This window comes from Pygocentrus nattereri, chromosome 7, assembly GCF_015220715.1.
Source record: "Pygocentrus nattereri isolate fPygNat1 chromosome 7, fPygNat1.pri, whole genome shotgun sequence".
Classification (NCBI taxonomy): domain Eukaryota; kingdom Metazoa; phylum Chordata; class Actinopteri; order Characiformes; family Serrasalmidae; genus Pygocentrus; species Pygocentrus nattereri.
Genome location: NC_051217.1, coordinates 11,987,652 through 12,010,032, shown reverse-complemented (window position 1 = coordinate 12,010,032; position 22,381 = coordinate 11,987,652). Strand labels below are relative to the sequence as shown.

The following is a 22,381-nucleotide window of genomic DNA, read 5'->3' as shown; positions in this document are numbered from 1 at the left end:
ACACTCTAAAAATGTCAACATCTCCTGCCGTTTTAGTTTTGTTTTACCCTTTTTAATCTTTCTTTGTACATATACTAATGAAGCTTATGTTTTTCTTGCTTGTAATTATTTGATCCTGTATATTAATATCTGATATAAAGTATTATTGAAATCTCTATTTCATGTATTGTCATGCCAGTTACCGCATATTTTTCATGTTTAGCTACGATTATAAGCTAAATCTTTTTATCCTTTATATGAACACCATAATTACTATTCATGTGTATATACATGTTCATATTGTTCCAATTAAAAATATATAATTAACATGTCACGAATATCTCACACAAACTGTGAAACCTAACTAAGGAATAAATACATGTTAAAATACTCTACTAAACATGCAAACAATCAAATATAAGTCCGTTATTCTCAGTGGATGTTTTCACGTAGAAAATAAAAAAACATGACCAGGGTTATTTAAACTTTTGCACATGACTGGAGCCCAGATATTTTGATTCATTTAAAAAACAGCCAGAGCATATTTATTGTTGTTAGTTTGTTAGTATTTTACTTGCTGGACATCATGATGTAATCAACATTACAGTTTACTGATGTAAATGTAACTCCACAACATCTGACACCACAAGGTCTCTGGTACAGTTGTCACAGGAAAACAAGCAATTAAATAACATGCTGAAACATAACACAGCGTATTCCATATTATTTTAGAACAAATAATTATAGAGTGCATAAACAAAGCCCATTCTGAGGAATCTCCAGCCTCAAAATAAAAACTTACTGATTAATACAAAAAACTACTCTTACTGCTGAACATCATACCTTAACCTTGTTCCTCCTTACATGTTAATTGACAAACCAGTAACAAATTTAATGCCAAAATTAATGTGCCAAATATGGCAACATGTCTTTTGCAGTTTTAGCAACATTTGTCAGTCATATGACAACATAATCTTGATAATGTTCAATAATATGAGGGAAATCTTTTAGTGTTGATCTTGTGCTTGCGCTATTTTGTAACATGTATCAAACACTGCCAGGTCCATAGAGATACACAATAGAGATAAACACAGAAATATATTATGAAACACAACCATAAATGGATTTTAACCATACACCAGACCCATTCATACATTTAGTTATGAATATCAGTTATATGGTATCAGACCTTCACAAAGCACAAGGTGTTAAACTGTGTCTTCACAACACCTCTAGCGTTACTTTTTTTAGATAGTAGTATAACTTGCATACATGTGTGCAAACAAGGCCTAAAGGTCCTTAGGCATGTTGAACTCCTATTCAGTGCCTTTTCTGCCTTTAAGTGAACATCTACTCTGATCACTAAATACACCTCCTTGTTTCTACACTCCCTGTTGTATCAATTTCATTTACCATATAACTGCACTTTATATTTCTACAATTACAGACTATATAGTCCATCTGTTTCTTTCCATACTTTGTTAGGCTCCTTTGTCTGTCCTTCAGTGGCCAGGAGCCCCCAAAAGACCACCATAAAGCAGTTATTTTTGGGGCGATGGATCATTCTCAGCACTGCAGAGACACTGACCGGTATCAGATCAGACACAGTTGATGAACTACAATCTGTAATTGCAGAGCTACAAAGTGCACCTATATGATAAAAGGACATAGTAAAATGGACAATGAGTGCAGATACAAGGTAGGTGTACTTGCTGAAGTGGCCAATCAGCGTATGCTGTAGTGTGGCAAATCATCAAAGATGCAAGCACAGCACAAAAGCACAAGACAACAAATAAAGAGAGGCCAAATATATGGAAGAGCCAGACATGCTCTAGTCCTGTAATGTAAGCATGCTCATAATGTCAGTTTTAGCACTGCATCAAGTGCTATCACAGTGACAAGCTGCACTACCACCAGCCTGCTGCGCTACAGCTCCACCGGCTCCTCTTGCTTACGTTCCGTCATTCTGGCACACCGTGGACATGTCGTAGAGTTGTCATAATAACAGTCTCTGAGGGGTATTAAAATAGCATCAACAAGTAAGTACTTTTCAACAAGTAAGCCTAGTTCACCAAGTCTGAAAGCCTTTCACACAATGTGCTAAAAAAAGCTGACAGTTAATGACGGCTTGATGAGAGTAAGGAACAAATAAAAAGCCACCTATTTTATATATTATCCGGATTTTAATATGTCGTTACAGTGTAGTGTTTAAGTAGTAGGGATGTCTAATTTGTAGATCCAATTAACAGAGGCCAATAAAATATTATGTTAAAACACCATACTGAAACTTCAGATGTACATAGTTTAGATGTTATATCAATGCGAAAGTGCTATCTGCTTATGGTTGGTTTATGACTAATGCAAACATTGAATTTTTGACTGAAATCAAGAATTAACTGCTGAATTGAGCTTCAGAGTTTAGTGGCTTATAATGGATAAAAATCGTATTGGTAAAAAATACATAAGACTTGCCAAAACTGATACACAGTGCTCAGAAGTAGCCTTAAGACACTTTCTGACTACAATTTATGTCTTATTTATTACTTTCCGATCTAATAAATTATTTATTTGTATCCATCAGAAAAGGAAAACAACTAGCAGTAGCTTTCAAATTTACTAATTCAGACTCTGTGATCCTGGTAATTTATTGAAAAGAGATTAAAAGTTCTTAAACATCAGCAGAGACAAACATCGTGTCTTCTCTTCATATAGTTAGCATTTAGTATTTGATTTAGGTCAGTGTTTCGTTACACATCCCTTTTTTTGGATGACAGCATCATCAAGTTTTCTAGGTATTATGTGCATGAGTTTTGCATAACTGATGCTAAAAAGGCTTGGGGGATTTTCACTTTTGAATGATCAGATTGAAGCACATTTTGAACACTTCCTGTCTCTTTTCGGTACATTTTCATAGTTGATTTTGGAATTCTTATTGTATCTACAATCTTTCTCAGACATTTTGTTACAAAGAGGCAAGATCTTTTTGACATATTAATTTAACATTATTGCATATTAGCTATATTGTCGGGTTTTCTAAAGCACTGTTCAACAGAATGTTATTTAGAGTCAGGGATGGTGGCTTTCCAGGACTAACTTTGGTGATCTAGGATTTGCATGTCCCATCAGTAATAAAAAATATGTAAAAGCTTTTCTAGGTTGCTATATCAGTTGGACCTAAAGTATTGGTTGATAAGTTACAACATATTATCTGTTTTAGACAATTTCCACAATACCTTGCCAATTTAAATAATTCTACATAAAATACAGGAATTATAGATGTCTAAAGCCTGACCTGTGGAAAACAGCTGAGCAGTCATGACACACAGAGGTGTGGCTGTCAAACGGGAAGAGAATGTCACCCTCCTTACAGAGCTCACATACGAAACCTTTGGCTTGGCATCTCTGCAAAGGAAGACAAGAGGAACGTGATGAATACAACAGTACTAAAAATAATCTGAACAAAATTATGTCTGTTTATTTAGTCGGTTATTATGGCTAGTTTTCTGTATGTTGAGCAGAAAGTACTGAGTCAAGTGAGTTAATGTAGGGAATGTGCAATTTTTTACACATTCTGTTTACACAATTTATTGAGCAATACTGTACAGTTAAGGGAGTGATGAATTGCGCAAAGATCCACATAAGCATGATAGGGGATGATTTCAAAAGGGTTTCTTATTGAAAATTCTCAATTATTAAGAATTCAATGTATTTGTTGAATATGCTTCTAGAATAAAGATATGATAATTGACTATGATTATGAAGAGCATTAAAATGATAAATATGAAAAACAAAAAAACAAGCTCCTTCTGAATAGTAACGTATGGTCTTTGCATTCCAGACTACACCACTGTCATACTTCTGATTACCCACCTCACAGTCCAGTTTGATATGTTTGGCGAAGGTGGTGTGAATCTCAGTGAGAGAGCAGCTGAGACGACCGCTGGAGATATCAATCAGGTCCTGTAAACTGTACATGTCATCATTCTCCACAAAGTGCTGCCGATCTTGAAGCTAAACCAGAAGTGCATGAACAGACACAAGATAAGGCAATGAGGCTTTTATGATGTTTGAAATATGCATGAATGTGATGTGCTGTGGTAAAAAAAAAATCTGTCTTCTGGTTTAGACAAAAAGTTTGTCACTTCCCATTTTTTCACTTGAAGTCTATTTTTTGGTGCCTGCAATAACCTACTTTCATAAGAAAACAACTTCTGAAACATCTGCTTTCCCTTTTTGCATAGTTCATTGCTTGCCTGCCATTTGCCTTTTCAGATAACTTAACTTTTAAGTTTGCACAAATTAACGTCTCATTACTGTAGGGGGAAAAAAAACTTGTATCTCCATTTTTATCTTAATTAATTTTAAATAAATTTTAAATTTGTCTTTACAAATGTATTTTTACACATAATTTGGAAATACCAGCAGCCCTTTACACTGTATGAAAATTTCAGGATAAATAAACCAACACAGATGGTTCAGAATTATTCAGAATAAAATCTCTTTACATTAACTGACATATTGTTGAATGTTATTTCTTTCTTCTGTAAAGTTACTATCTTGGAGATACAAGGTTTGATCTGACAACAACAGTAAAGCATGCAAGTTGTTGTGAGTTGTACATATTTGTTTTTGTCAACTAAATACTTGACTACCAAACTTTTGCCTTCAATGGGCAACTTTCTTCAAACTGAGCCACAGAAAACAAGTTCATATTTTAGACTTAGTATATTTTAAAAGTTCGGTTTGTTTATATGACTTACTGTTCCTAACAGTAAGAAGGGTTAAGCAAATTCTTCTTGTTCCTATTTATTCTTATTTCTACTGTGTATGTAGGTGGTAACACCTCCTGCTCTGAATGATTCTACACTGAAATTTTGCTTACATAACAGTGTTAACTTTTCTACACAAACATAAAGTTCATGGATTACATGCCCACATTGCCCTTGTGTAAAAAGAGGTGTATGATAATGGTAATCACTGTGTCACATTTTAGTTCTTCTCAGCACCAAAAGGTGGCACCACTGTGGCACGTACAGTTTACTCCCATTTTGCAATTCCATTATGATAGCATGATAGTAGATTCTTCTTCCCTCACCGGTATTTCCACAAAACAAATTAGGAATCACTATAGTCAATAACACTTTTTCTTTTCTCAAAAGCACCCACCTGCAGCAGCAGTCTGGCCTCCATAGCCTCTTTACAGGTGATAAAGTAGGGCTTCATCAGCAAGATGTCCTGACGCAGCTTCTATAATCAGGGAAGACAGTAATCACAGTATAGTACACAACAGTCAGATAACTTTCTTTTCATTGTTGCCATTCTAGTCTCAGAACTAGGAACAGGACAGCATATGTTCTATAGATCATAAAAACAAATTCTCATGACTAGAATCCAACTAATATACTGTTTGGCTCATAAAATTGGCCAATGTCAAAGGGCCCATAACAGGGAAAACTAACTTTATTGATTTATTCTACATGCATACGATTTATTACATAAATATTGTTTAAGTTTCAAAATATACTATTCTCTCCCCAGACTATACAAGCCACATACAGGAAGTAAGATGCAGAAACAGCATGTTTTGAATTTACTGATTTTGTGATGTCAAGAAAATCAACTCATTTACATGTAAATACTTATGCAGCCAATAGTAGTTTAGCCCCACCCATTCATGATGAAGTTATAAGGAGTGTTTCACCCTGGACTGCTTTTTGAATGAGGCAAAATACCAAGAAACCATTGAGAACAGAGGTCATTTACATACATCAGTCTTTTAGGCACAGTAACAAAAATAACCTATTCAATTCTAAGGCATCAAGAGTGGCTGGAAACAGTCATGTAAAAATAATTATGACTAGATTTTCATAAAACAGAAGTTTTGGTTCACTGGAGCTAACATAAAACTGTATTATACCTTTAAGGTTCTACATATTTTTCAATTTATGTAATGTATTGCATACTGTTATGCACTAAGAAACTTGTTTGAGACTAACTAAGCAAACAAATGTTTGAGAGATATTCATGATATTAACCTGCTTTAAGGTTACAGTAATTTACTTATTTATAGTAAATTATAGTTATAGTAATTAAAGCTATATTAATTACTTATAGTAATTAAAGTTATAAAGTAATTTACAATTGGTTTGTTTTACATTTAGTATTTAAGAGTGAAATTCTGCCATGTCTTTAGCCAAACCAGTGTCTGTTTTAATTCCTGACTATTTTTGTCCATAGAAATAATACAATTCTACACAAAAGAGTTTTAGCTCCTTAAGAATGGTATTAGTTACAACATATTTATATCAGTCTTATGTATGTCTAAATATGTATGTCTGTAAAAGACCAGCAAAAACTCACCCTGATTTCCACCAATTCCTCCACAAAGTTAAAGAGTAGTGGGTTTATCTCCTTGAGTTTCAGCACAGGTCGGGAAATCATAAGAGCCAGATAACGCATGGATGACCGGCACACCTGTGCATAGCAAAACAGGTGAGGCTTATGACAGCACTCACAGTGTACTGTAGCCTGTATGAGTGTTTAGCCAGATTGTGTTTCCTCCAGTTCAAACAGTAATAGTGAGTTGAGATCTTCCACGGTCTCACATATATGATGAATTATCAAGTTTAGTTTCAAACAGTTCTTTTTATTTTAGCAGCAAACTCCCATCTCCATTACAGATATTTCTCCTGATTTTTCAAAATTTCTGCATAACTGTAGGTTAAAATGTAAATGAAGACATTCTGAACCGTATGATGTGAAAAAGAGCTGTTTAATGTGAAATGCTGCATTCTAGAGCATGGGTGCTCAATCCTGGGCCTGGAGATCTACCACCCTGGAGAGTTCAGATCCAACACACCTGGCTAAAAGATTCAGATGCTCCTGAATACCTTCATTAAATGGATCAGGTGTGTTTGATTAGAGATGGAACTAAGCTGTGCAGGGCAGTAGATCTCTAGGACCAGGATTGGGCACCCCTGTTCTAGAGAAACTTACTGAGTCAAATTATGGTGCTGGTGATGGGAACTAGTCTGAACTGTCCGAACTGTCAAAAGCATTTAATGCAACTTAAAGCTCTTTCACATAAATTTATTGCATGAAATCGTTATGAATACACTGTCTGATGTCAGAGAAGTTTATGATTTGAAGTTGATTAAAGGTCTAAAAAGGTTTATAATCCATTCATGTAGGTAGTGCAGGGTGTTGTAAGGCACAATAGACCCCCCAAAACAGCATATTTTTCTGATTTAGCGCTACTTTGGTACTGCTTTACCATAATCACCATCACATGTAAAAACCCAGAAGACATTTGTAGGTAATATGTGGTGTCCAGACTGGATAAAGGGGTGTCTGGCTATTGTTTCTCTCTCTTCCTCTCCCTCTGTTTGTCCCGTATGTCTCCTCCTCTCTGTTATAGGTTGATCTCAGTGTCAATTGTCATTAGAGGCTCCATGTCTACCACTCGTCAATCAATCATCGAGGAGGCTTCTGGCTGGAGAAGGGACCTGAACTTTAAAATCAGCCCAGCAAAGCTTGTCGAGAAGCCTGTGTTCTTCGTGTGCTCAAAGCTGTTTAAAGAGCTACTGGTCTTTGTTACACAGAAGCTCTGTACTTTTCTTTTGCTCATGTAGTTTTGTATGTATCTACGCTAGCTTTGTCACGCCAGTTGGCAATTTGTCTTGACCACGTTGGCTTTGTGTTTCGAGTTGTTAAGTCACATTGGTTTTGTTGCCTTGCTGCTTTTTGAAATTTAGCTAAATAGGTGTATTCCCCTTAAATATTAATTTTTGACTAAAGCCATGCACAAACATGGCCATGGGAAACGTAAACTTACCTTCTTAGGCTCAAACTCCCAGTTGTGGATAACACGAGCAGGGATGATAGCGGTATCATTCCAGTGGCAGCTGCTGCAGTAGTACTGGCCAGTGTAGTCACACTGCCTCGCCTCGCTAGGCACGCCTCCTGCAGGACACAATACAATACAATCTCACCTCAAACATCAACATCATTTGATTTTCTACAGTACAGCATTGAAAAGTTAGTAGGAAGTAAAAAAATGGATGAAAAAGTGCTACTAAAATATATAAAATTGTCTAAAAATGTATTAAATCCTCAAAATTCATAATTATTCACAATATAACCAAATAGTTACATGCAAGCTAACTTGTATGTCCTCTAAAACAGTCTCTTCATCAAAGAACCTGCTTCGGCCTCCACAATGATATGATTAACACTTACTGAGCGAGACTGGAGCTCTGCATTCGGCACACCTGTAATCCTGTTTGTCCAAGCCAATCTCTGGGCAGATGTTCAGTTCATACTCTGACTGGTGGCTCACTTTAGACCTCACACATGGCTTTGTAATGAGGTTCATACATTTACTATGGCAACGGTAGTAACACCCTGAGTGGAATAAACATCAGAATTGTTTACAGTTAGGAAATTAAATTACATGATAATTGATGACAAAAACATTAGCTTATTAATATCAGCATAAAATATGACTACACATAATTCCCCAGTTAAACATCACTGACTATGAATATGCATGAAAATAAATTCAGTTTAGTTAGCGAGCCAAAAATTGGAAAGAGAAACACAAGCTGTGTTGCCCAGCTACCAATGCAATGAAACCAAGAAAGAAATAAGGATGTTACAATTCTATGCACAAAGTATAAAGTATTTTCTTTGTAACTCTTCTTTAGTTCCCCTGTGAAACATTTCAGGGAAAAGGTTTTTTAAAGCATGTAAATGGGCCTTTGAAACAACAGAAATAAAATGACTGGCCATTTATACATGAAGAAAAGAAAGAAATGCCTTAATTTATAAATCATTTGCACTGCAAATTTAAAAATAAATATCAATGTTCCCTTCTCATAAAACACAGTATTTAATGGGTATCATTATTATTAACAATTATTATTAACAAGAAAAAAAAGATACTTAACAGAACTTATTAACATCTGACAAAAGTTGTAACACTACATTTCCATCTATATTTAAACTACCGTAGACGGCACGAAGAGGCATTGAGCAGTCTGACCTGTGCAGGTGTACCATGTTTGAATGAGTCCCCAGATGATGGTGCTACACTTGTCACACGTCTGTTTGACACTCTTGCTCTTCTCCTTAGAGAAGCGATGTTCCAGTAGGATCCGCAGGTTGGGCTCATCCTCTTCTGGGTCCTATTGCATGACATGTACCACACCCTCTGAGCTACAATACTGAGCATGTCTGACCACCAGGGATGTAAATCTCTGACTTTTTTGCTTAAATTTTATTTTAATTATAATTCTTTGAAAATGACTCAATACATCATGAAATCTCAAATTTAACATTCAATTTGATTCCATTTGATTGTTCTATTTATTTGAATATTCACTGAATACATAAATGTGACTGAAGGAACTATTTGTACAGTAGTGTACACAGACATGGAATACATTTTTTTATATTTTTGGAACATCTAAAAATGAAAATTACATGTTATAGAATATTATTACACTCAACTACAAATATGATGAGTTAGTGGTTATTTAAATCTAGGATATATTTCTTAAACATCTGGTTCTGACACCTAGAAACATATTACTTTTTCTTTATTTTGTGTCACTGTGGTATGTTAGTGTGCTGTTCGTTCTCTTCAAGGCGATCATTCAAGACAATCTGTCATCCCAGCTCCTATTTCTTCCTGGCTCTAACCCTCTTTCATCACACATACACCTGCTACTAGTTTATAGACTCCTTCATATACTTCTTGGTTTGGCCTTGTGGCTTGTGAGTTCTGAGCCACATTTCTTTTCCGTTGATGTTTTCCCATGTTCAGACCCTTGCTTTTTCTCCTGCTTTTGTTCTATGGATTTGCATAGTGTGTCTTCCTACCTGTTTTCTGACCCTGCCTGTGGTGACTATTTGAATTGAGCTACTGAGCACATGTAGCCTGCTTACACGCCTCTTACAGTACATGCATACTGTCTGTAATACATTTGTAACAAATTTATCTATATTATCATATTGCGCTCCCCTATCTAGTTTGCTTCTGAACCAATCCATTATTAATAGTTTAGATCTGTAATGACGAATTAGATACTGTATGAATCGCTGGTCTAGTTTAAATTTTATGTGAACAAAGGTTTAACTGCTTAGGGAGTGCTCTTACCCCTCACCTTGCACATCTCTCTCTCTAATTTGACCTTTGCAAGTAAGGGTATGCATGTTAAGACAAAGGACCTGTTGAGAGTTTTTTTTCTCCATTTTATCCCTTATTTTAGTCATGTTTTCTTTTCCTGTAATCTCTTTTATTAAATGTTACCTTCTCTCTATTTTGAATTTCAATGTGAGGTCTTCTCTTTGTTGGGGGTTATATCACACCACAGAAATTATGAATGGGTGTTTTTCAGACATTTCTAATGACATTTATATTTTTATCTTAGTCATGCTAAGATAAGCAATTGATTTAAACAGTCCAAAATCAAAGCCATTCAACCACCACCTTTAGGTGCATATATAAAAGCCACAATGCACAATTACTTCCCGACTAAAAGCCTAAAGTAGAGGTTATGGTATCTGTTTCATACTGGCACTAAAATGAACTCTTAAGACCTAAATTCTCTAGAGACAGACAAAATTACAGAATATGCTTAATTTCTCAATTTCTTACACGAATACATGTAAATTAAAACCTCTAAAATGCTTTTGAAAAAAGAGATGCCTGATCACATAAGCAGGAGAAAATGCCTCCATTGTTCAGGTCTTTCTGCCAAGCTGGTGAAATGGTGTCAAAGGAAAGGAAATCAGCTGAGCAAAACCACTGCACATGCAGGTTCATATATATGCAGGATCTTCATTATAACCTGAAATCAGTGGCCTCAAAGTGAACACCACAAACACATGCTTCAAAAGATAAACAGAATGACAGACAGACTGATACTCCTGTCAAGAATTACTAACAGATAAAGACAAAAATCTTACCTTCAGTTCTTGTAGTTTGAGACGCAGATGAATGAGTTTGACCACAGTGTCCTTCTGTCTCTCTGAGTGCTCTGGTAGTTCCAAGATCAGCCTCTTACACTCCTCTATAGCCTGCTTCAGCTGTTCTATATCCGAGGCCACAAAAGAACCCTGAATGCACACACACAAACACACTTCAGCAACATCAATACAAAGTCACACAAGCACAGGAGGATTTATTTCAACAGATATTCTAAAGCTATTAATTATTGTTGTGAGAGGTAGCCTTTAAAATCACATTCATACAATCTGCTTTCAAAAACAAAAAAGTGGTTTGCCCTTCTTGAAAAAGCAGAACCAGAACCTTGTGCACTGCGAAGCAGATTTCAGATCCTCAGCAAGTCACTGCGCTTTAGCATGAAAGCCTCTCAGTTTGCATTAGCAAGACGTAGAACACTGTGCTCAGTAGAAGTGAACTGAACACCACTACAACTCTTTACTGGCACTGACTTCAGAGAACACTTTACACTGTTCCAGTGTTCCACTCCACCTCTGTTCTATTTATTATTCATTTGTTCTCGAGTGTGCAATCTATAATCTATATTCTTTCTGTGCAATAATTCTTAGATGTGCAATATCACTTGACTCTATAAGCTATCCAAGGAATGTGCAATAACTAACTGCTACCTCACTTGTCTATTGTCTGTTTAGAATATATAGTTTTACAGTCCTTTTTCTTTATATTTAAGATTATTTTATACTTTTTTCCCTTAAATCTGCACTTTATATATTTTAGCCTTATGTTTAATTGTTTTGCATGTAGAAAGTGCCGTTGGACTGCTGCTCAATTTCCTTGTACACTGTGCAATGACAATAAAGGCATCTCATCTTATCTTATCTTAGAAAGGAGTAAAGTACATACCACAGGACGAGAGAAGTGGTCCTCAGCCAACCCCAGATCCATGGCCCTGTCGGAGCTTTGGCTTTTGGTCTCGGTGGAGAACAGCTCTGGCCTTACCTCTGTGGAGACGGCAGCGTTTTAGCCTACCTTTAAATCTCACACACACTGCCTAATCCCCTCCTTGCACTTAAGGAGTAATCCATGCCTACAGTAGTAGACCCACTTACTGAAAAACACACAGCCTGTTGCATACATCTCCACTAAAAACATGCTGTAACAGCAATGCTTAGTACAATCATTAACCTCAGAAAGAATTTTTTCAAGGAGTTAATAGGTCTTCTGAAAATTGAAACTTAGTGATAAGAGTTGAGGTTGGATCCTAAACTTAGCTAGACCATAAAATGACATGTAACAACCAGTGATGACACACATGGAATGCAAATAAAACCACAGTAAATGGGGCATGCAAAGTTTAAATAAAACCATAAATAGTAAAAGAGTAAATTCAAATAAAACTATAGACAAACTCTCACTTTGAGTTGGATTTTTAAGTGAAAAGGTCAAAGAAACTGAGTGTAGGCCTTGGCATGTGGTTACAGAGAGCAGGCCTTCAAACTCTAACTCAAATATTTTTGAAAATAAAATAAAAAAATAAAAATAAAAAAGGCTTCTTCTTCTTGTAAATAACTAACTCTTTAGACAAATACTTTTTTTTGGACTGCAAAAACACCATGATCTGCACAGGCAATGAAACAGGGAGAAATATGTTAATGTACTGCGCAATGAATTACGTTTCTTAAAATTGTGAAATCAATATACTGAGGCCATGAGAAACTGAACTGACATTTTTGAGTTTTTGACATTTTTTAACTAATACCGCACAAAATTTATATGTTTTCATGTTTTTATTGAACACAACCTGTGAACATTCACAGTGCAGGGTGGAAAAAGTGTGTGAACCCCGAGGCTAATGACTTCTCCAAGAGCTAATTGGAGCCATGGTTTGGCTGCTTTGCTGCCTCAGGGCCTGGACAGATTGCTGTCATCAATGGAAAAATGAATTCCCAAGTTTATCAAGACATTTTGCAGGAAAACTTAAGACCATCTGTCCACCAACTGAAGCTCAACAGAGGATGGGTGATGCAACAGGACAATGACCCAAAACATAGAAGTAAATCAACAACAGAATGGCTTCAACACAAGAAAATACGCCTTCTGGAGTGTCCCAGTCAGAGTCCTGGCCTCAAAACGATTGAGATGCTGTGGCATGACCTCAAGAGAGTAATTCACACCAGACATCCCAAGAACATTGCTGATCTGAAGCAGTTTTGTAAGGAGGAATGGTCCAAAATTCCTCCTGACCATTGTGCAGGTCTGATCTGCAACTACAGGAAACGTTTGGTTAATGTTATTGCTGCCAAAGAAGGGTCAACCAGTTACTGAATCCAAAGGTTCACACACTTTTTCCACCCTGCACTGTGAATGTTTACATGTTGTGTTCAATAAAAACATGAAAACATAATTTTTTGTGTATTAGTTTAAGCAGACTGTGTTTGTCTATTGTTGTGACTTACCAGAACACATTTAATGACTTATTTTATGCAGAAATCCAAGTAATCTCAAAGGGTTCACATTCTTTTTCTTGCAACTATATATATACAGTACTGTGCGAAAGTTTTAGGCATCTAAGCAAATTTTTAAACAATTTACCTCAGCTGTGAGTTTATCACAATATACATTAGAATAAAGTCATAGTCATAATTCAAATAAACATAAAAACAATAAAAGTTAACAAGAATTTAAGAATTTCTTGGGTCCATATTTTTCCTTGATACCTTTACAGCCACCACAGAGACTTGTTAATATCATCAATTACATCATGAACACAATTTAATGAAACACTGATTGGTCAAACCGGGAGTTGCTTTTTAACTACATATAACACTGGGCTTCCTCGAGGAGAGGTTTGAAGGGGAAGAAAAACATATATATATATATATATATATATATATATATATATATATATATATATATATATATATATATATATATATATAAAATCATTATTAATTAGGATTCTATACATTTTGTTCATTTAAATATTAACACTTGTCTCAGCAAATACACACATACTACACAAATAAATAGATTTTTCAAAATGTGTCTTGGCTGCCTAACATTTTCGCACAGTACTGTGTGTATGTGTTGTGACAGTCACTTTTAAGTGCCTTAGACCACGCACATGTGCAATATAATGTATATACTCGAGAGAGAGAGAGAGAGAGAGACAGAGAGAGAGTGTGGAGATGCAAATAGGTATATGTATGATATGTATATATCTGGTGGTTAGCTCTAGGTTGTAGCCTGTATGTTCTGCCTACTGCTGTTATCCTGGATTGTGATGAGTGGAGTGTGGGTGCTCCCCAGCCCAATAAATGGTCAATACACCGCACCTGCTGACTCCGCCATGTTCCCTTTGGAGGACCGGGCAAGTACCTGTCTACCCAGTAGCATCTCTCTCCCCGGGAGCGTTCGCCCCACCAACCGCAATCACAGTGTGTGTGTGTGTGTGTGTGTGTCTGTGTGTATGTGTGTGTGTGTATATATACCAAATATATATATATATATATATATATATATATATATATATATACATACACACATATACACACACACACACCTACATTAACTCAATACAATTGTGGCCAAGTCTAGTCACCTTAGAGGCTCCATAGCCATGCATCACAAAAGTAAAATATTAAACTACAAGTAGGTTAAATCTTACCTGCATAGACCTCACAGCACAGCATGGTTTCAACTTTCCAGTGTCTCTTTGCACTAGAGATGAAACCAACTAACAGTTCCAGTTCATTTAGTAAAGTGCGGTTGGCTCTCGGTCTTTTTGTGACACTCAACAAATGTATATAACCAGTCACAGTGCAGAGCAGCGTAATACAGGAAATACCACTGTTCCTGTTTCAATAACTATGTTTCTATTTCAGTTCACTCTTCTTCCTTTCACATCCTACTAACATCTACCAAGTGTTAAGTCTGTCCCCTCATTAGCAACCAAACTGCACAACAGTGTCTACTGATCTGATATAATTTCACTGTGGAATGCAATAGAAAAAGAAGTGAAGAACTTGACTGACAGGACTAAATGCTTCCTCGATTATGCCTTGTTTGTTATTTGGCTCAGCAGAAAAGAATCACTGAATTGTACAGCAGACACGGATGGAAGTCTCCAGTTTCGAGACAAAACTCAGCACTTTTTAAAGTAATGGTATTTAGTCATGTGTTTAGAGGTTTTACACATGATTTGTCAGGCAACCCTTGACAAATACAAAATCAGTTCAGGCATAAAAATCTGCATGCATGTTGTTCTTAAACTGTAAACACATACCATTGTTTTAAAAGTTTGGATAGACATATCAAATGAATGGTTTTAGTACTTTTCAATTATTTTCAAACACTTGTACAATGTAGATTTAAGTAATATAAACCAGACCTCACATGGCATATGTGGCTGTTTGGTTATGTATTTATCCTGTATTTTACAGCATATAAGTATTTTGGAACCAGCAAGAAGTTATTAATGGAAAAATACTATAGAAATAAACCATAACTGTATTGCTCTTCTTTAATAGTAATTCCTTGTGAAAGTATGATATTGGATGACTACTTTAAAATTTGAAGGAATTCACATATATTAGCTTAATTATAAAGTTCACAAGACTATAAACCTACAGCTTAATCTTTTAATGTGAACACATCTAAAAAACAGTTTTTAATCATTTAAATAATAATAAGCCTTGCAGCCTCGCAGAGAAAGTGGTACTGCAGGACATTTTCACATACAGCTTCTCATCTCCCATAGGCACTCACCATGTTTTGGAGGGATTTCTTTTGTGTCTGTAGTGCCATCATTTTCGTCCCTATCAAAGGGGTTGACATGACCCTGGCGGAAGCGAGCGAGTCTCTCATCGTATTCCATATCACTGGTTACACCTTTATGGGACAGATATAAATTCACAAACGGACACAGTGTGGACCATAAGTAATGGGGCAGTGATTAACTATTTTGTTTTAGCTCTGTATTCCAGCAAACTGAACTGGATTTAGGCAAAAGTAAGAGTCAAGGCAACAAAAGGCATGCCACTGTCCAATTAATAAGGGTGTAACAATTTTAGAATATGGGAAAAAAAAAAAAATAAAAAATAACAAAAACAGCATATCAAAATGTTCAAGGTTTGCACTGTTTATAGCTTAATTGTACTGTTTTATGATTTCACTATTTTGCACAAGGACTTTTGTTTTGAAACACAAGTCTCTAATCTGTGTTGTATATAATTAGAGATGTGTAGTAGAACTGTCAAGACATTTTAACGCATAAAATACAGAAAATCAAGTCGAATCTTGACCTCTGAATCGGGAACCAGACAGAACGTTAAATATGTACCGTTACACCCCTGCAAAGTGCACATGAACTGTAATGTGCATCTTGCTGTGTTTATATTTTAAGTATGTTAGAATATAATATGAGAACATGCTTTCGCTCTGCGTTCAGTTCATTCAACTGCTGTAGCACAGGGTCTGATTTCTTTATGCTATTTTGCAGGGATCTGTTACAATCACAAATCCATCACTCAAATGATATCAGTCACACCAGTGGTACTGACATCTTGTTATAACGGAAAAGCACAGTAGGGAACAGCATTTCCTCTTCATCTAAAACCTGTTACTGAAATGGCTTTGATTTCTGTCCCAGTGCACTTGCTGGCACAGCCAGTATCTTAGTTACATAAGTTAACGTTAACACTTTATCATGGATGGAAACGAGTCGTAGACGCTTTAAACATGAAATTTGATCTATGTCTCACTGTGACACGAGCTTGTAGACGTATATTGACATTATACGTGTCTATAAACGAACTAGCTTATGTTAACTAAGCTAGCTAACCTAATTCGCATTAACCTGAGATTGCTGTCAGCATTTAACGTAGATAGCACTAGCCTGCTAATGTCAACAAACCACACAGAGCGCAAAACAGGCGAAATAAACTGATGCATTTATATGAAATAAGTCCATATTCACATGTAGAAGGAGACAATGCTAACATTAAATTATATCCTGCAGGCTAATAAACTGTCATAACCCTTTGTAGCAGCATCAGCTAACGTTGTCTATCCCATTAACTTTAGCTGTAGCTATAGCTAGCAACAAGCAGCACATCACGCCATGCAGTTGCTTACCTCATATTGATTTAACACCAGCACAGTAATGTAAGGACATAGTTCATGCGACACTAAAAGATTATTAGTGTTGGACATCCATATTTACACTGATGACAGCCTGACCAGTGAAATTACATTTTTAGTGCTCTAACACAGTGGCCGAGCTGTAGACAATATTTCAGTGAATGTGTGCTCCTCTAGTTTGTGTACAGTGACCTCTGGTGTGTAAAGTGAGTAAAATAAACTGGCCAGAAACTGACCACTGATGGAGGGAGGACTACACACATCTCGTTATAGCCATCATCTCTAACAATGTGGACCAACAAAGTATGTGTGTCTTTTAGAGTGGACAGTAAGCATATACAGAGTTTTGAAACAGCAAGTATGATTAGAGAGTGCTAAGAATGATCCACCATCCAAGTAAGAACCTGTTCAGTGGTGGTCTTGTGGGGGGTCCAGTGATGAACAGGGTAGAGAGAGGTAACAAATTATGCAGAAAAACAGATTGCAATCTGTAATTGTAAAACTAGACAATGCACCTTTATATTGTAAGTGGACTTGATAAATAGATGAAGCGTGTGAATAGAGGATATGTTTTGCCTAATAATGTGGCAGTGAGTGCATGTGGCTAGAGTACCTTAAACCACACTCATGTAAAGATATTGTTCATTTAATTAAATAGTGACTTAAGTAAAGTTAAAAAACTGAATAAAGAAAATAAATAATTAAAGGTCTCCTTAAGCACTGCTGTGTTACAGTCATACACCTTTATAGTATTCCTGACTTTATAGAATTCCTGACCTGGATCCTAAAATATTGCTTTCCCATTTTAGTGCTTTTTATCTGTTCTACCAAACACAGTTAAGTTCAAGAAAGAGCTGCTAATTCGCTGTTTGCTTGGATCAGATGTGTTAGAGCAGATAAAACACCAAAATATGCAGGACAGGGAATGTCCAGTACTGGGAACAACTAGCATTGGAAAGTTTGTGCTATTGTTCTGTTTTCATTCGACATCTGGTCTAAAAAAATGCTAAGGCTTAAAAACAAGACGTGAGAAACAGCCAATCAGTCAAGGTGCTGAACTAAAGTACAAATGTACTTGAGTATATATAGTTGATAACTATATCAGATACGCTGACATTTCAACATACACAAACTATATTTCAGAACTGCACCAAGGGATATTGTATGTAATAACAACAACAAAAATGTTAAACTTGCAATGATGTGTTTCTAAAGGAAATTAGCTATCTTTAATAGCTATAAAAGCCAAAAGAGGAGCAGAAAAGGGAAAAGAAGTTCTGGAGCACAATGATGAGAGGAGAAAATAAAGACTTAAAGCAAAACTTTGGAATAAAAAAAAAACAGAATGTATGAGTTTCAGAAACATCAATTAACACTTTCTCTTGGACTTTTTGTAAAATCAGTTGTGCTTTGGACACCTTGCATAAGTCCATAAATCTGATGGTTGCATGCGCATTGAAACAGTATTTAAAGAGAACTCAATCAAACCTTAATAAAGGATGTCTTCTGAGCTGCTGTTGAATTGTCTAAAATTACCATCATATACATTATATTGCCCAAAGTATTCGCTCGCCTGTCTTTACACACATATGAAATTGAGTAACATTCCATTCTAAATCCATAGGGTTTAATATGATGTCAGCCCACCCTTTGCAGCTATAACAGCTTTAACTCTTCTGGGAAGGCTTTCTGCAAGGGTTAGGGGTTTATGGGAATTTTTGGTTATGCTACCAGTTTTTTGACCATACTTCCATGCTGGACCATGCTTCCAGAAGTGCATTTGTGAGGTCAGACACTGATGTTGGACGGCAAGGCCTGGCTCGCATTGTCCACTCTAATTAATCCCAAAGGTGTTGAGGTGTTATCGGGTTGAGGTCAGGCCAGTGAAGTTCTTCCACGCCAAACGCGCTCATCCATGTTTTTATGGACCTTGCTTTGTGCACTGGTACGCAGTTATGTTGGAACAGGAAGAGGCTGTCCCCAAACTGTTCCCACAAAGTTGGGAGCATGAAAATGTCCAAAATCTCTTGGTCTGCTGAAGCATTAAGAGTTCCTTTCACTGGAACTAATGGACCGAGCCCAACTTCTGAAAAACAACCCCACACCATAATCCCCCTCCACCAAACTTTACACTTGGCACAATGCAGTCAGACAAGTACCATTCTCCTGGCAACCACCAAACCCCAAGTCATCCATTGGCGGAGAAGCGTGATTCGTCACTCCAGAGAACACATCTCCACTATTCTAGAGTCCAGTGGCGGTGCTTTATGCCACTGCATTTAACGCTTTGCATTGTGCTTGGTGATGTAAGGCTTGGATGCAGCTGCTCGGCCATGGAAACCCATTCCATGGAGCTCTCTAGGCACTGTTCTTGAGCTAATCTGAAGGCCAGATGAAGCTTGGAGGTCTGTAGCAATTGATGCTGCGGAAAGTTGGCGACCTCTGCGCACTATGCGCCACAGCATCTGCTGGCTCCGCTCTGTCATTTTACAATGCCCACCACTTTGTGGCTGAGTTGCTGTCATTCCCAATTGCTTCCACTGTGTTGTAAAACCACTGACAGTTGACTGTGGAATATTTAGTAGCAAGGAAATTTCATGACTGGACTTGTTGCACAGGTGGCATCCTATAATGGTACCATGCTGGAATTCACTGAACTCCTGAGAGCGACCCATTCTTTCACAAATGTCTGTAGAAGCAGTCTGCATGCCTAGGTGCTTGGTTCTATACACTTGTGGAAGTGATTGGAATACCTCAATTCAGTCATTTGGATGTGTGAGTGAATACTTTTGGAAATATAGTGTATCTTCATCAGTATAACACTGATTTTGCTTTATAGCCCTAAACATCGAACCAGACCTTCTTTTTCAGCCTGTGCTCATGTTAATATGTAAAGATGTATAACTTTGTCCATGAAATTCCCATGAAATCTGATATAATGTCTTACATATTGTTTCAGTGTTTACAGGGTGCATCCATGTACACTATATAATATTCTTTCCCCTCCTAACATTATAGTAATGCTTCTCCTTTCAATTAAAAATTCACATAGTACAGCTTTAAAGTGAAAATAAACATTTGTCTGAAATGTTGATTTTTGGCTTTTTATTTTAATGTTAGTTGAATGTGACTGAAAACAATTGGATATAATATAGGAGCAGTGGTACTGAGCCTTTGACTGTACACAAATAAATTTGGCCATTATTATAACAGTCTTAGAAACTATAGCCTACATACATAAAAGTGGTTCTTCAAAGGTTCTTTAGTAAAGAAAAATAGTTCTATTTAAACCATGAAAACTCTACAGCAAGTTCTCCATCAATCTGAAGAACGCTCCCTTTAATAATGCAATGGGTTTATAAAGTGTTCCTGGTACTATATAGAACCATTTTCTTTACCCTTGAAGAGCCATCAAGTGTCTGGAGAGGCTCAGTCCAGGGAATCCCTAGTAAAGAGAACAAGAGAGGATATGATTTTTGGAAGAACTGCTTCTCAGAAATGTCTTTCAGGTTGATTGGCCACAAGAGGGCGCTCATTAGAGTCCAAAACAAATGGGAAGCCTATGAAGTGCAACACAGCAATTTGTAAATTGTTAAAGTCTGTTTGGTGCTATTATTCTTAGGTGTAGTCTTAGTCTAAAATAAAATGATAACTCTTCAGAGATAGTCAGAGGTGTGGCCAATTGCAAGTAAGTAGATATGAACTAAAACAGGAATTAGAAAGGAATTAGTAACTAAATGTTGACTAAGTGTAACTGAGTAAAAGGTAATTATTTTCCTAAAAAACATACTTGATTAGAAGTAAAGGTATTATTGATTTAAGATACTCAGGAGAGTACATAGCCATGAAAAAATTACTTAAGGATCTTATATTCTTACATTCATGAAATCAGTCATGATGAACTGAAGCCATGCTCTCACCACATTGAAGCTAGTATGTGTCAGCGAGCATCTGTATCTCAGGGTATTTGGCTGCCTTTGAACTATTGATCTGTTTCTTCATCTAAATGGTGCAACGTTAATGCAGTCCTGAATGATTTAGCAGCCATTTCTCTTTACTACAGGAAATTAGTCCAGTAATGTGATTCATGTGCTGTAGCTAACAATTACCTTTTAACCCGCTGAGTGCTTAGAATCACTTTCTGAGCTCCAATGTGTTCTGCATAATGCAGGGTTATTTGCGAAGGAAAGTGTAATATAATAAGTTTAGCTGATGAATTATAGGTGGAAGTAAACATGTGAGAGCATGTTTTGTGTGAAAATATTGCTAAAGCTTAATGATTTTTTATTGACATTCATGGATCCATTTTTTGCTGCATTTATAAGCTCTACAGTTTAACAGGTGAGAAAACAGACTTAACATATTTGTAAACACATGTTTCATCTTGTACATGAGCAGGAAGATGCTACCAGGAATTAAGCTGTAGGCATTCAGCCCATCCCTTAAGGATGCTGCGTATCAAAAGATTTCAGTAGAGTCAGTGTGCTTATCAAAGCCTGCTCTGTTTGTGTGTCTGCTTCGTAGGCTGTGCAAACTGCTGTGGTGTCAGCATGTGATCTTTCTAACTGCTCCACTTTGTCGCTGCCAAAAGAGAGAGGGGAAGGGATCCTTTGAGAAAGTGTTCCCTCTTCTCGCTGTGTTCTTCATTTATACTCTGCCTGAGGTGCATGTCAGCCTCCAGGGACTGCTGATATATTTAAGCACCATCTAGGTCATCGTCTCATGGGCCAGTCATGCAGTGGTGGCCTTTTTATAGAAACTCTGTATTAACTTTATTCATTTTCTGCAGGAAAGATGTCCTTAGTTGGCTCTATTACAAATCAGCAAATATATCAGGATAAGGAGATCAGAGGCTTAGGGGATTTAAGTATAGGTTCTTCATTGGAGGAAATCATTACTAAATTGATCCTTTTGTGCAAAGGGAAATGTTTCCATGATGTCACTTAGTTGGAACCAAAAACATTTGACCTTCCCGGCTCCACCCACAAGTGTATTTATTGATAAGCTTTAAGCATTTGGCGGGAATCTCATTCAACCTAATGAGAATCGAAGCATACATAATGTTGAGTTTCCAGTTAAAAACAACTACACTAAGTTAGTGTGTCTGATGTGACCTCTGACATGCTTGCAAAATAAATATTGTTTAACAACACTCATTTTGTTAATTTTACAAAAACTGGGACAATTCCTTATTTTGTGAAAATTGTGAATAGCTTGTCCAACGTAACAACAGTAGCTACAAAAGACGCTTCATTATGTTACTTGAAGAAATTCACAGCTAAGAGCATCAAG

At 36.5% G+C, this 22,381-nt stretch overlaps 1 protein-coding gene across 3 annotated transcripts; it reads right to left on the bottom strand.

The window, feature by feature from the left end:
* Positions 1-497: 497 nt before the first annotated feature.
* On the bottom strand, positions 498-17,270 carry def8 (differentially expressed in FDCP 8 homolog). 3 transcript variants are annotated; one of them, XM_017710613.2, is made up of 12 exons: positions 17,084-17,270; positions 15,716-15,838; positions 11,852-11,949; positions 10,951-11,100; positions 9,023-9,164; positions 8,218-8,382; positions 7,814-7,941; positions 6,340-6,453; positions 5,146-5,226; positions 3,850-3,990; positions 3,272-3,381; positions 498-1,990 (listed from the first exon to the last, which is right to left on the bottom strand). In XM_017710613.2, the coding sequence occupies exons 2-12, from the start codon at positions 15,822-15,824 to the stop codon at positions 1,906-1,908; spliced, it is 1,323 nt and encodes a 440-aa protein (XP_017566102.1). In that variant the 5' UTR covers positions 15,825-15,838; positions 17,084-17,270; the 3' UTR covers positions 498-1,905. The 3 variants fall into 3 exon arrangements, with proteins under 3 accessions (XP_017566102.1, XP_017566184.1, XP_017566265.2); XM_017710695.2 differs by lacking the exons at positions 15,716-15,838; positions 17,084-17,270 and adding an exon at positions 14,616-14,742; XM_017710776.2 differs by lacking the exons at positions 11,852-11,949; positions 17,084-17,270.
* Between the last annotated feature and the right edge of the window lie 5,111 nt (positions 17,271-22,381).

Excerpts from the sequence above, each read along its gene's own strand:
- def8 (XM_017710613.2), bottom strand. The coding sequence starts at position 15,824 with ATGGAATACGATGAGAGACTCGCTCGCTTCCGCCAGGGTCATGTCAAC. Across the intron at positions 11,950-15,715 it reads AGAAATCCCTCCAAAACATG|AGGTAAGGCCAGAGCTGTTC; the intron begins GTGAGTGCCTAT and ends CCGTCTCCACAG. Across the intron at positions 11,101-11,851 it reads ACCACTTCTCTCGTCCTGTG|GGTTCTTTTGTGGCCTCGGA; the intron begins GTATGTACTTTA and ends GTGTGCATTCAG.